General features: G+C 43.5%; 1 protein-coding gene across 4 annotated transcripts in view; it reads right to left on the reverse strand.

The window, feature by feature from the left end:
• Dip2a (disco interacting protein 2 homolog A) overlaps positions 1-15,906 on the reverse strand; it is an 84,427-nt gene that overhangs the window by 34,277 nt on the left and 34,244 nt on the right. For all 4 annotated transcript variants that reach the window (XM_036167981.1, XM_036167980.1, XM_036167979.1 and 1 more), the window contains 9 exons: positions 14,950-15,078; positions 11,997-12,116; positions 9,486-9,683; positions 6,741-6,832; positions 3,796-3,906; positions 2,433-2,556; positions 1,993-2,102; positions 1,556-1,658; positions 108-172 (listed from right to left, as the gene is read on the reverse strand). In XM_036167981.1, coding sequence (XP_036023874.1) covers positions 108-172; positions 1,556-1,658; positions 1,993-2,102; positions 2,433-2,556; positions 3,796-3,906; positions 6,741-6,832; positions 9,486-9,683; positions 11,997-12,116; positions 14,950-15,078 — 1,052 coding nt within the window. The remainder of the gene's footprint in view (positions 1-107; positions 173-1,555; positions 1,659-1,992; positions 2,103-2,432; positions 2,557-3,795; positions 3,907-6,740; positions 6,833-9,485; positions 9,684-11,996; positions 12,117-14,949; positions 15,079-15,906) is intronic.

The following is a 15,906-nucleotide window of genomic DNA, read 5'->3' on the forward strand; positions in this document are numbered from 1 at the left end:
ATCTACGCCACGACAAGCAAACCAAACCCAACAAACTGGCATGCCAGTATGTCACAGGTTTGGCTCATCTCTTGTTCCCACCCCAGTCACTAGCAAACAACACTCACTGTTAAGACTCCATGCCACAAACCAGCATCCCTTTTGAAGTCCAGCACATTCGTTAATGTTTCAGCTGAAAGCGGACACAGAAAGTTAAACCGGTGAAGAGCACTTTTTAAGTTCAGCACACTCCTAGAGTGGTCCCCGAGATGAGTACATAACCAGCACATCGGAGCTGAAGGAAACAGACACGGCACTTCCAAACACCATGCACCAGGTAACACCAAGCTACACTGTCTGTTCAGACGACTGGAAACACACAGTTCTGGACTGGAGTAGAGAACCATGCCAATCTTCCATTCAAAAGCACAAGGAACACTTCATACAGGAGAAGCTACAGACAGGTCATTTCACGATTCCACCATTTTGAGTGGCCACCTCTCAGAGTTAAGGGGCAGGATGAGAAACTGCCCTGGACACTTATTTCTCAGCTTCCCAACCCAGATTCCCCAATTCTCACTCCACAGCCTACATTCTTGCATCTCACTTGCACAAAGCAGTGACATGCATGCCAGGAAGACTGTTGCACTATGAATGACACTCTCCCTGTCCTTGTCAGCTGCAGAGCCAAATTAAAGGTGCCAGGAATTAAATGATCAGCACTAGAGCTGAAGAATTCATAGGACTTGGTTTCAGAGCTCTAACTCTTAAATGTCATTAAAGTCCTTGAAACCCTCCTCCAAACCTCCGCAAAGTCTTTACAATTATGTCCACAAGCTAACCCTTGAGATTAAACACCCATATTTTATGTATTTATGTATGCCATTCAGTTTTTCTTCCTAGTTTTGCTCAATTTCAATTTTGTAATGTAAGAAAACAATAATGAGTCCAATTTTAGTTTTTAAAATAATATATTTCATACTGATTCCCTAAATATATGCAATTATTACCTATCAATATAAAATAATATTAATTTAAAATGTTAACAGTAAATTGGGGGCTGCTTCTACTTTAACATAGATGATCTAAGATCATAAAGATTATATATAAGCATTTACATGCATGTTTGCTCAAGCTACAAATACATTTACTGAAAATGAAAAAATTAGCAGGAAAGGATGTTCCAGGGCAAGTATTTTCTACTTTTTATGCAAAATGCACTGCCCTTCGTGCATCAACAATTGATCCAGCTCATTCTGCATAAATGAATCACTGGTGCGCAAGACTCACACTCCACAAAATCAGTGTAAGTATGACTTTATTGAAACTGTCCTAAATGGGGCACCCTGGGCTCTATAGAGGGGCACTCACACCCCCCAGCTCTGCATAAGCCAAGACCTTCTCTCAAGGATACCAGTAGAAGCCGCACCCCTTGCCTGAGGCAGCTGCATTAAAAGTTAACATGCTATGCACAGGGCGGATGTGCTATGCACAGCAACAGATTCTGGGGTGAGACCAGGTATGTCAGATATCTATGCAGGCAGCAAGAGCTGCAATCCTGATTGGATGACCTTACCTTCCATGTACCCGCAGGCCTGGGTTAGAGCCCGGCACTGGGCCAGCAGGGATGAATGGGATACGGTGACCCCTACCGTGCTGCCTTCTTTGCTGGTTTTATACTGTCAAATTTCAAGGAAGAAAAACAGTGATGTATATTCCTGTAACCACGGCAGACAGAGGCAGCTGAAGTCACCTCTCCCTCATCACCTCCCAAAGCCCGTCCTAGCCTAGCTCTTAAGGGACCTGAACAGCGCCCGAGGACAACAGTGAGTACGGCTTCATCGTAACTGCCTGCATCCTAGGAAGGACAAGGTTCTAGGTGACACTCTATATACCTGGGGTCGAGGTAAAATAAGAACACTTAGTCTAAAAAGTATTAAGTAGTTATCTTTTTATAAAAACCGGGCCCAAGCCTGTGAGGGATATATCTGCACCAAATAAGCATGTCCTTACTTCAATGTAGGCAGTCCCGGGCCCCGTGTCCTGGGCCAGCGGGTACCAGTCCTTGGGAGGCTTGGTCAGATGCTTCCCATCAATCACCAGCCAGGCGAGGGGGGGCCAACCTATGAGAGCAAACAGGAAGGGATGAAAGGCGGTCAGAAGGCTTTGCTCCACACGTGTGGAACCTGTGCCCAACATGCAGTCACTAGCCCCTAGGGGGCTTTATTTTTATTTTCATTTAAGTTTTATTTTCACTTCCCTTTACTTAAATAGATAAACAAAGAGCATACCAGGTGACGTTACTGAACCAGACAAAAGCCTTGAATGAAGTATTACTTTTGCTAAAGGCCCACCAGGCTCTGTGGGGTTAGTTCTGGCACAGCATGCCTCGAAGCCAAGTCAAGTACCAGCCGTAGCCAGAACACAGACTTCCTGAGACCTGGGAAACTCACCTTTGAAAGTTGCCACCTCTCCTGTTGGTGCCTTGGGCAGGCCCTTCTGGCAAGCGTCTGTGGTCAGGGCCAGGGTCACCCCACAGCTGCCCAGGAGAAACCCAACCTGCTGGCTGCCTGCATCCTGTAAGAGACAGGGCAATGGCAGCCGAGGTGAAGTGCTTGGGGGAGGGAACAGGAGCCACAGCCCGACCGCTGGACCTCAGGCTCTCCCTTTCACCCTTCATAAAACTTACACGACTCAGTCTTATTATCGGCAGGTTATTCTACTTTCAGGAAAAGAAGACAACTATTTTGAAATTTAGAAGGCCTTTTTTGTTTTATTTACAGTGATAAATGAAAGTCTGGACAGTGGATTAATTTCTTTCTTTCTTTCTCTCTCTTCTTTCTTTCTTTCTTTCTTTCTTTCTTTCTTTCTTTCTTTCTTTCTTTCTTTTTTAAGAGCTGAGGACCAAGCCTTTTGCTCTGCCACTGAGCTAAATCCCCAACCCTGGACTAATTTCTTAAAGTTTATTGTTAGAAGTGAAACTTGAACACATCTTGATTAACTCAAACACAACAGCAGTTTATAATGAATCATGTTGGGCACTTAGAAACGAGGGCTGCCCTCACCATTGCCACTCTGCACAGAAATACTTGCCTTCACTCAGATCTCCTATGCATGTCCCTTAGCAATTCCCATCATTCCCTTCAAGCTTAACAAATCTGGAGTTTTTTTCTCTAAGAATCCCTGCATTCAAATGTTATCACATTAGAGTCCTGGAGATAAACTGGTCTGTCTTTCGTACTTTACTTTTGGGATTCCTGAGCGTTTATTACTCACAACGTTCACATTGACAACTGCATGGACATAGAAGTAAGCAGATAGAAATGCCTGATTTTCTAGAACACATGACTATTCTGCTCAGTACTTTTCAATAATCAGACTAATACTAATTCATAGCTGAAACAAGGTAGCCATCTAGAGCAACCAAGTCCCTCACATTAACAACCTAGGAATGAGAACCTGCCTGCCATGCAAGTGAACAAGAAACACATGAGAACTTCTGTCCCGTTTATTTGACATTATGACTAATTCAATAAATAAAACCCCAGAAAAGCGTGTTGAATCACAAAGTCTGTTCACTGGAGGACAAAACATTCATGATTTCTTTTGGGAAATTCAGACAGATGATGTGACAGCCCTGACCCAGCAGAGTGCATCCATGTCTGTGGGCAAGCTCCATCTAGCTGCTCTCTAAGGTCCTGGGAGACATCATTGATACTTCCTCCTCCAACACTCCAGTGTAAAGAGGGAGCTAGTCACACTGCACCTACAGAGAACTGCAGGGCGCTGCATCCTGGCCGGACCCACATCTGTTACCTTTCTGGTCAGTGGTACTTCTATAGGGACAGGAACCAGCTCTGCCAGGAGACACCCATAAAACGCAACCATGAACATTACAGGATCACTATTTGGAAACACAAGTGCCACCTACAAGAGGAAAACAACAAAAACTGTAGGATCTCAGGAATGATTGAGACTTTTCATCTTTCAGATTTTCTGCTAATTAGATCATTTATGCTTTGTTTTTCACATTTAGTTCAGAAAGTCTAATTTTGATCAAGGATACATAGAGATAACCTGTCTCAAAAAAATCTAATGCTGAAATTCATTCTTGCCCCTCAAGTTTCCTTATTCATATAACTTTGAACAGTTGTAGGTGACAGCTTTTACTACACATGGAACATTCAGAGTTGTAGGTTAAGGCCTTCCAATGCATGCAGCCTGAGCACCAGATCTAACATCCACCCATACTGACTGTCACTGTCAATGAATGGTCCCATCATCAGGTTTGGTGGCAAGTGCCTTAACCTACTGAGCCATCTTGCTTGCCCAATTCTTAAATTCTGAAACACTTATTTCCTTGCATTTTATTTTTAATGATATGAATATTTATTTGGGTCCACCATAATCTCAACTGTCATTAAAAACATACCATCTGGCCAAATTCATACCTACTTATGGAATAAAATATAAAATTTTGTGCAGAGCAGTGGTGATGCATGCCTTTAATCCCAGCACTTGAGAGTCAGAGGCGGGAGGATCTCTGTGAGTTCAAGGCCAGCCTGACCTACAGAGCAAATTTCCAGAACAGCCAGTGCTTCACAAAGAAACTCTGTCTTGAAAAACAAAACAAAACACACACACACACACACACACACACACACACACACACACACACACACACACACACAAAGACCCAAATAAGCCTTGTAATCCTAAGTAATAAGCCAGAATAGCACTTAACCAAGAGCCTCTGAGAAGACTTACCTTAACCCTCAACTCCTAAGACAAAATTTAAGCTGTGTCTGTTTACCTTCATTCCGTCCTTCCAGTTTACAAGCTGCATATCTAACAGGTTTGTTGAAAAGAAACCCCTCTCTTCTAAAGATGATTTAATAGTGGTTGCCTCAGCTGTAATTGTGAGATGAGATTTTGGTACAGAAAAGGGTGTTTTACAGAATCTACTATGCAGAGGTGTTTTTATGCACTTCATAAGGCTCATATCACAGGAGCTTCACTTTTCCATCGGAATGGTAATGGTCACCATGACCTTGAACTTTTCACTATCACCCTCTCCGTACAGACTCTCTTGCAAGTCAAGAGAGTATCTGGAAGTCTTTGTCTCTGTAAGAACAGATAAATAAAGTGGGGGCTGGGGAGATGCCCCCATTGGTAAAGTGTATGCCACACAAGAATGAGGACCCGAGCTTGATCACCAGAGCCCACCTCTTAAAAAGCCAGGTTTGGGGGTGTGTGCCTGCAATCCCAGCTGTGGGAGGTGGAGAGAGTGGATCCCTGGGGTTCAGTGGCCAGTGAGAGACCCTGCCTAGAAATACGAGGTAAAGAACTCCTGGGGAATAACACCTGAGGTTGTACTCTGTCCTCTACCTGAATGTGCACACACGTTCTGCAAATCTTCAAACCTGTTTGGAAATGGAAGTGCAGGCTAAAAGTCCGATCCCCTGGGGATTGCTAAAGCACTTCCTCCAAAGCCATCAGGAGGACTAGTTCTGTACACAGGTTATTCTCGGTTCCCACCCCACTCTGAGGTTCTTCTCTGGGTCCCTGAGGTTACACAGCTCTGGTGGAGGCTTTGGAGTGGGTCTGCGCATGCACCAGGGGCCGGGTGCGGGGCTTATTCTGCCACAGCTACAGTCAAGTGGCTCTGTTTTCTGCTCCGACTCTTTTCTAGATTCGTGGTTATCTGTCAGGTGCTGCGCCTGAATGGACTTCTGTCCTGTTTCTCTTTCTGTTCTTTCTGTGAATGTTTCTCTCTCCTGCTCCCACCTCTCTCCCTCTCTCCCTCTGTCATTTGTGAAAAGATTATTTATTTTTATTCTATGTATATGAATGTCTTGCCTGCATATATGAATATGTGCACCATGTGCATGCAGAGGACACCAGACCCCTGGAACTAGAATTACAAACCATTATGAGCCACCATGTGGGTGCCGGGAACTAAGCCCAGGTCCTCTGGAAGAGCAAGTGCTCTTTCCCACTGAGCTATCATTTCTCGAGCCCCTCATTTTGGGTTCCTAAGACAGAGCATCACTATGTAAACCAGGCCAGCCCAGAGTTCAAAGTCTCCCGCCTCTTTAGTGCTAGGACTGTAGCTATGCCCCGTGCTCTCTTTCCACTTCTTCATCTTTCTAAGAGGAATCCTTTTCCTAATTTATGAAACATTTTCATTTCATATCTCGGGGGTCATTAGTGTTTGGAACTTGTTTTCTGGACCCGTTTCTCTACTTTCCTCCTTCCTTTCGCACTCACCCTCTTCTGGCTCTGAGCTGTTTTGCACAGAAGCTTCATCGGAGCTTCTCGTGGGACGGAATCACACAAAAGACTAAAACACTGAAAGCCTCTTGGAATCCGCAGTGACCTTGTGAAGCGGGAGGACACTTTCTCACCTTCGTCAGCTTCTCTCACCTCCTGTCCTGACCTCCTAGTACCTCTCAGGTAAACCCTGTTCAGCCTGCCTGGAGCAGTCCAGTGCCCCAGAGCTTTCTACAATGACAGAGATCCTCCGTCTTGGCTCCAGATCCAGTTCAGCCACGTGTGCCCGGCTGCCAAGTCCTTGGTGTGTCATCGCTGAGTTCTTATCACAATTTTTTCATATTAAGCATTTTTCCCCATTTCTAACGTTAAACCTCCCGTGTTAAAACTATAATTCTAAACACCTGATAGAACATCAATTTCAATACAATATACATTTAGTTCTCTATCTTGACTCAATCCGATAAGGTTGCATTCTAGCTACTCACTCTGTCTCCAGGTTTAAGCACAGGTTCATTCTTACTAGTCAGCTTATTAAGTAGAGTATACGCTAATTTTAAACTCCGACTCCAAAGTTTGCCTAAAATAAAACAAAAGTAACAAGCAATGTTAAGTTGTAAGAAACTAACAGTTAACATGCAATGTTGTGAGCACATGTCCTATAACATATCATTTCTCTATTGGCAGATTCGGTCTCCAACTATTAACTATTCAGCACAATACTGCCAGGAAGACCACAGCTTTCTCTCAAACAACAACCTCAATTTATGTTTACTTATACAAATGGGATTTTATTACAAAAATCAGTCAACGAAAAGGCCACACTATGTATATGTACGTGTGCATATGTGCACACATGTAGAGTACGTATAATTTCTAAAGAACAAGATCATATATCACATTGCTTTTTCCAACTAACGCTACACTGTGGATGTAGTCTTACACTTTTAAATGCTCATTAATGACACCATGTGAGTGGAATACATTCAAGAGACGAGTTATATCTTCTTCTCTACAGTTTGCTTAGGAGAACCCATGACACTAGAATAGGATATCTGTCCAGGACCACGGTGCCCATCATGGTGGGCAGTTGCCATGGTCAGCACCCAGCCCTGATGAGTTCTCAAAAATAAAAAGCTTTGCTGAGAAAGAAGAGGGGGAGGGGGTGGACAGGTGTGTCTGTGTAGAAAGCTGGAGTAATGATGGGTAGAAACCTCGGAGTCCTTTGCTAACACCCACAGTAGCTCCAACTTCACTGTGTGCATTATATCAAAGAAGAAATGCAGACGCCAGTTTGACTCCTTAAAGTCTTGTGGTGCAGTCTGGAAGCCATGTTCTCTTTCTGAATGAATGCTCATATGTAAATAACACTAAAGTGGGTGCTCTGCTGACATGTGTGAGCTGTGAGACCTGAGAAATCAATGAGAAAGAACTAAACTCCAAACATGGTTTTAGCCTGCTTTAAAAGATCAATTCAGAATGTTAGCAATACATACACGTTTCCCAGCTGAATCTAGCGGTCATAAATAATGCTTCCTGATCAAGTCAGTTTTACCCCAAGAATACAGTCTGAGACTATCAGCATAATTTGCCATGTTAACAGAACAAAAATGGAAAAGTAAAGTAATAATCTCAAAAGGTGGATGAAAATTAATAATTGTTCACCATTTTAAATGACCATAAAAGATTTAAGTCCTTCTTAAAGGAGGAATGAAAGGAAACACACTTCCTTAATGTGATAAGGTTATCACTAAAACCAGACGGGAGCTAGCACAGTCATGGTAGATACTAACGACCTTCCTCTGAAAGCAGAGGCAGGGCAGGGGCATCTGCCTTCAACAGCAGACTGAAAACTTCAGCCAGAGCAGTAAGAAGGGAGAAAAGGTAAGATAATTGGAAACAAAACTGTTGTTTGTGATGCTATGACTATGTACTTCATGAATCTTTTATAATTCAGCAAGGCTGCCAGACTATCAACATACAAACACCACCCAATTTTTAAAGGCAGAACAAAAGTTACAGTACTATTTAATTATTTAAGACTTAAGTGTCACAAGAAACATAAAAGACTCTCTATGGAAAATTATAAATCTGACAACCCAAGTTCAATCCCTACAGCCTGCACAGTGGAAAGAAATGACTTCCGCAAGCAGTCTTCAGTCCTCCATGTGGATGCCATGAGAAGCATCTGCATGCTTGTATACACACATTAAAAAAGAAAGAAAAACTATAACACATTATTCATGACAAAGTTCATTCTCAAAAAGATTCAAAACAATGCCCATTCAAGTTCTCAGATTCAGAGATGCCCAACAAGCTGCTTCTAAAATGGACCATGAAATGCAGAGTGCAAACAGCTAAGACACCCTCCAAGAAAAGAGAAGAAGACTCTAAGGTGTTAAAACTTGTTATAGAGAGCTATGACATCAAGAGTATGGTCAGCCCAGCTGTGGGTGGTGCACGCCTTTAATCCCAGCACTCAAGAGGCAGAGGTAGGTCAAGGCCAGCCTGGTCTACAGAGTTCCAAGTCAGCCTGAGCTACATAGTATGCTCTGTCTCAAAAGCAAAGATAAACAAAAAAGAAAGTCTGCCATCTGGGCAGATGTTTCACTTTATAATGTGCACCAAATATCATGTCTATTATGGCACATACATGTGGTGATAATTTATTTGTGTTCTAACAAATAAAACTTATCTGGGGATCAGAGGATAGAGCCAGCCACTAGATTATACATAGAGGCCAGACAGTGGTGGCACATACCATTAATCTTATCACTTGGGAAGCAGAGATCCACCTGGTCTCTGTGAGTTCAAGGCCACACTGGAAACACAGCCAGGTGTGGTGGCACACACCTTTAAATCCCAGCACTTGAGATCTCATGTCTTTGTTTGGGAAGGACACATGGTTTTAATCCCAGGAGTGATGGCAGGAAGCAGAAAGGTATATAAGGCGTGAGGACCAGGAACTAGAGGCTTTTAGCAGTAGTTCAAGTGAGACCCTCAGGGGTGAGGATTCAGAGGCTTTCAGTCTGAGGATTCGTGGAAACAGGATCAGCTGAGGAGTTGGAGAGGTGAGGTTGGCTGTGGCTTGTTCTATTCCTCTGATCTCTCAGCTTTCACCCTAATACCTGGCACCAGGTTTTTTCAGTTAATAAGACCTTTTAAGACTCGTGTTACCCATACACACCGGTGTGAGGCAAACAGGACCCACGATGCTTTCTGCTGATACTTGCCATAGGTGAGGGTACAGGTGGCTTTCCCCGCTGTATCCAAGGCGGTCAGACAGGGGGCTTTGGGCTGTGTGGTGCCCCAGAGCTGCAGTGCAGCCAGCAGCGATGGCGGCCCAGAAGTGCCCACCGACAGAGGCTCTCCCTTCAGCACAGCCATCTGGTCTCCCTCAGGCTTGGGCTGATTTGGATCTGGTTGCTGAACTATAAAGCAACATCAAGATTTTAAACCTGACACTTCAGAGTGCTATGTGCACATCTGTTTACTAACGACTGTACTTTTGTGACTTCACTTTGCAATCAAGTTTATTTAAAAACTGACAAGGATCTGCTCAGATGTTGTTTTCCATCGTTGTAGTCACAGACAAATTAATCAAAGGACTAACGGAAAGTCGGTTACAGACAGTAATCTTGAGACAGAAACTACTCACCATTCTATTAACCACAACCTCCTATGATAAAGCTGACCTCAGGACAGCATGTCTGCTTTCCTCCCTTGGAGATACACTGTGGCATGGTGACCCCCCACAGCTCCAAAGCAGGGGCAGGCAGGCCTTAGAGCCTCAGAAACGGGTCCTAGAGACTGGCTCACTTAGGATCAAGTGAACATAACCACCTCTGCAGTCTGATATCAAAACCACCAGCACTGGGGCTAGAGAGACCACTAGATGGTTAGGAATACCGTTGCTCCTAAGTCTCAGAATCCATTAACTCCAGTTCCAGGGAATCAGGTGCCCTCTACTGACCTCCACAGACACCAACCACACACATGATACATATACATATATGCAGGCAAAACATTCACACATAACATAAATGAATAAGCTCAATAATTAAAAAAACATTAGCATTATTTGAGAGGAGAACATGGAAGTTTATTTATAGGAGTTATGCAAACAAGTCTGCCCCAGTGTTCAATAAAACTGTTCTATAGGCTGTGGGCACAGCTTAGTGGCAGAGTATTTAGCTACATATGTGAGTGAGGCCCTGGGTTCAATTTCCAAGCCCAGACTGGGGTTAGGGGAGGACTTTTCTCTTCCAATAGCTCTGATGTAGAAAGAAAGAAAAACTGCAGGCTGGGCATGGTGGCACCCACCTGCACCTCCAGCTCTGGAAAGGCTGGGGTAGGCAGGAAGATTGTAACTTTAACGCCAGCTGAGGCTGAGGCAAGCCCTCTGCCCCCAAAAGACAGAAATATTGCTTTAGGAAACATACATACTGTGAACTCTGAACTTTAAAACTCTGTCTAGTTTTAAAGGATAATCAGGTCCTAAAAAACTGAGTTCATCTTCAGGCATTGAGGAGATGTCCACACTGACGTCACTGTAAGAGCGAGGTAGTGAGGGTCAGTTGTACAGTGACCGTCACCTACGACACAGACACACAGACACGCACACATACATACAGACACAGACACACACACATACACATAGACACACACACACACACACATACAGACACACACACACAGACACGCACACATACACACAGACACATGGACACACACATACAGACACACAGACACGCACACATACATACAGACACACGCACACACACACACACACACACACACACACACACACACACACACACACACACACAAACACACACACACAGACACACACACACACAGACCCATACACACACACAGACACATACACACATACAGACACACACACACAGACACATACAGACACACACACATACATGCAGACACACAGACACACACACACAGAGACACACACAGACACATACAGACACACACACATACATACAGACACACACACACATACAGACACACACACACACACAGACACACACACACACACAGACACACACACACACAGACACACACACACACACACACACACACACACACACACACAGACACACACACACACAGATACAGACACACAAACACACATACAGACACATACACAGATACACACATATACACAGACACACACACACAAACACAACACACACACACACACACATACACAGGCTTATTTCTGTGCTCTATAGGCTTTCTCTTACTTTTGCTAGTTTTCTTTTTGAGAAAATAAATCTACATTCTTTCTTTTCTAAATATATACTCATTTATAAATGAGGGGATAAAATTTGGAAAGGAAACCAAAGGTAAGTTAAAAATCAAATGCTTTAAAGCCATGGGATAACAAGTAGTTTGGATTTAAAGTTTAAATCAAAATTTAAATAATCTGAAGAAGTTAAAGTAATCTCAACTGAATGAAACACTGGAAGTATTTTGATGAGGCACTAACCACTGGACTGGATGCACAGAGTAACGCTAAATCACTTTACTATGAGTCATAAGTCTCCTACCTGCTTGTGTACTGGAAGTAGTCAGTGTGGCTCCACACTCACCACTGCACATGGTGACCAGTATTTTACTCTATCACAACATGGAGTGACTCCCGTGAAATGTACAGCTGCCTGTTTCCAGACTTGTCGGCCACAATGTCCGAAAACACAGAAGACCAAGTCAGAGAACTCTACCTTCCAGTAGCTCCTCAAAATCATCCACAAAGAACTCCTTCAGGGGAGGGCGCTTGGGCCTCTTGAGGGTGTTCAGCAGCTGCTGGATTTTAGAGGACACTCTGCTGTTCACGGGCACGCCTGCCAAGGGAAGAGCAGAGGAGGACTGAGGCTGTGGCCTGACACACCCACTGGAGCATGCACTGGGTGTAAATGCAGCAGACCTGAAATCCAGCCAGTGCTGGCCTAGCAGTCACTGCAGACTGTACCAACCCATCTGACAAGCATATACTGACTGCCTCTCAGGAAACAGGATCCGTTTACAAAGTAATCCAGAAACCCTGGGGGAGGAGGAAGGTAACTCTAGGATCCTTTCAGAGAACTTGAGGTCAGACTCATTACATGGTCTTATTAGAATATAATCTATACACACTAGAGAAATGGCTGCTCTTCCAGAGGACCCGGGTTCAAGTCCCAGCACCCACATGGCGACTTAAAACCAATCCCAGAGGATCCAATACCCTCTTTTGGCATCTGTGGGCACTGCGTGCACATGGTGCACAGACATACATAAAAAAAAATAAAGAAATAAAATCTCAAAAAAAAAAATCTTTAAAAGAGAACATAATCGAGGTCGGGCAGTGGTGGCGCACACCTGTAATCCCAGGACTCAGGAGGCAGAGGCAGGCGGATCTCTGTGAGTTCGAGGCCAGACTGGTCTACAGAGCTAGTCCAGGACAGGCTCCAAAGCTACAAAGAAACCCTGTCTTGAAACCCCCCCCAAAAAAAAGAGAGAGAGAGAGAATATAATCTATTTGTCCTGCTCTTCTGTGGAGGTCACAGGTGTGATAGCAATAGACACATATAAGTCAGATATGGGAACTTAGAAGGTTCTGCCAGCCAGACACACGCACAAGACACAATGAATGTCTACTGTGGCAGAGTCCCATCTTTACAAGTATATGCGATTTATGTCAACATGCAATGAATTTAGTATTTTTTAACTTTTCAAATTAAGCTCAGCATAGTGACACATGCCTTTTAATTCCAGCACTTGGGAGGCAGAGGCAGGTGGACCTCTGTGAATTTAAGGTCGGCCTGATCTTCATAGGGAGTTCCAGGCCAGCCATGGCCTCATAGCAAAAAGGAAAGGAGGTTAAGTAGGTAGGAAGGGAGGGAGGGAGGGATGAAAGGAGGGAAGGAGGTATGGAGGGACAAAGAAAAGGAAGGAAGAGAACAGAGAAGAGAGGAGAAAAAAGAAGATTTCAACGTAATTTTATGTTTTTAAAAAGTAGATTATTGGGACTGAAGAGGTGGCTCCTCAGTTAAGAGCACTGGCTGTTCTTCCAAAGGACCCAGGTTCAATTCCCAGCACCTACATGGCAGCTCACAACCATCTGCAATTCCAGTCTCAGGGGATCTGATGCCCCTTTCTGTCCTCTGTGTGTACCAGGCACACATATAAGTACATATTAAATCTATCTTATTTCTCTCCAATATCTTCCCTAACTCCCCATCACTGCTTTTTCTTCCCAACTACATAAGCTTTTTTCTTTTTTAAAAACTCACTGAGTCACCAAATGGTGGTGGCGCACGCCTTTAATCCCAGCACTCATCACTGTGAGTTCGAGGCCAGCCTGGTCTACAGAGTGAGTTCCAGGACAGCCAGGACTATGCAGAGAAACCCTGTCTCAAAAACAAAAACAAAACAAAAAACAAACAAAAAAGCCATCTGATCATATCTGTGAGGGCTTATTTCTGAGTTTTCTACTCGAATCCATGGATGTACAGATTTATCTTCACGACAGTCTGCACAGCCGATCGTGCCTGCCCTGTGATACATCTTAGAGACATGAGCATCTTCAGCTTCACCCTTCACTTTTGAGATCATTAGGATCACTTAAGGTCCCTATGAATTTATAGATTGCTTCGAGTAACCTTAATTTAACTTAATATCATTCGAACCTGATCTGCCTGTGATGGCTGTGTGTCTTGCTACTTCATTGAATCATTTATTAATTTTATTTCTGTGAATGTGTGTATCTTTTGGTTTTGCACAGACAACATCATATCATCTACAGACAGAGATACTTTTATTTCTTCCTTTACAGTCTGGATGACTTTTGTTTGTTTGTCTTTGCTTGATTTCTCTGACTAGAGTTTCCATCCCTTTGCTGACTGGAAGCATAGATCAAGTAGGCATCCTTGCTGTGCCTCACTGCTCTGTACCTTGATCCACACAACGGGAAGCTATAAAACTGTCCTGGTCTTTCAAAGAGCTAGCTTTCAGATTGTCTTGGCTTGTGTGTGGGTGTTAAGCTGTGGTCTTATATCTTATATATATATTATTTCTTTCCTTCTATTTTAGATTTATTTCATTCTTTTTCTGCTTAAGAAAAGTTAAGAGACTGAGTTCAGACTTTTTTTTTTTTGGTTTTTTGAGACAGGGTTTTTCTGTGTAGCTTTGCGCCTTTCCTGGAACTCACTTGGTAGCCCAGGCTGGCCTCGAACTCATAGAGATCCGCCTGCCTCTGCCTAAGTGCTGGGATTAAAGGCGTGCACCACCACCGCCCGGCTGAGTTCAGACATTTTTATTTTCTAATATTATTATTTGAAGCTCTAAATCCCCTCCTAACATCATTCACTGATTCCGTACCAACCTCCAAGGCTGCCAAGGATATGAGGCATGGTACCCAGCTTGCCACGCTGACTGAGTATAGGAACTTTCCATAGCTGCTTATTTCCCTTCTCCAAAACTGGAAGGGGAGCCATTTCCTAGCTATTTCCAGTTATTCTTCTACATGATGTTTTCTATGGTAACAGTCACCGCACACCGATTTCTGTTTATTTGCACAGAAGAATCATGATGATGTCTGGCTTAATTAGAAAAAGGGGATACACAAAGGCCATGTTAAATATCATAGCGAGAACCGGTACTCAGTTGTTTCAGAAACGAAAGAGAAGCATTTCTTACCATCTGCAGTTTCCAGCACGTTCCTGCCATGCCCTCGAGGAATACCTCTCACCGAGGCCACCTGTGGACGCTCATAGTGTGAGTGCTCCGCAAGTCCAGTGGTAACGTCGGGTGGGGCAGAGTGCAGATCTGAGTTTTGAAAAACATACCCAAATAACAGTGATTAATTCAACAAGCAATTAAATGTTTATTCCAACCTGTCTGTCTAAAGTTTATTGTCTGAGCTCTAAGCAAGGGATTAATTATGGTATCCTGAAAGTTTTGTTTTCCTGACTAAACAAAGGCATACAGGGCCCTGCACACCCCCACATGTGTTGTGCAGAAATGTGTGCATGTGTTGGAGGTATCTCAATTCAACTCCTTAAAAGATAGGCCTAGAACCACCAAGTATATCACAAGGTGCACGGAAAACTTGCCTTTTAACAGAACAGCCTAACAAGATCTTAGTTGGAAAGTTTCCTTAAGGAAACAAAAATTAATTTGAAATAAAATGCTACTAAATGCTTTTTATTACATTATGGAGAAACAACCAGCCTTGTAACTTCCCTAAAAGTAGGTTGGATGTTATGAAGACATCATCTTTGTAGGTCTAAGAATAAAAATACAAAAGCCAGAGGATGGAGTGGTGGCTCAGCAGTTGAGAGCACTTGTTGCTCTTGCAGAGGACCCAGGTTCAGTTCCCAGCACCCATATGGCAGCTCACAACTGTCTGTAACTCCAGTTTGAGAGAATCCAGTGCCTTCTTCTGGCCTTCTTGGGCAATGCATCCTCATAAGTCATATATGCAGGCAAAACACTTATACACATAAAATAAAAATAAATCTTCAGAAAAATAAAAAACCAGCCAGGCATTAAATAAACCTCTAATAACAGTACCTCAGGAGACAGGGGCAGGAAGATCTCTCTAAATTTAAGGCTAGCCTGTTATACATAGCAAGTTCCAGGCCAGCCAGAGTC

Source organism: Onychomys torridus, chromosome 18 (assembly GCF_903995425.1).
Source record: "Onychomys torridus chromosome 18, mOncTor1.1, whole genome shotgun sequence".
NCBI lineage: Eukaryota > Metazoa > Chordata > Mammalia > Rodentia > Cricetidae > Onychomys > Onychomys torridus.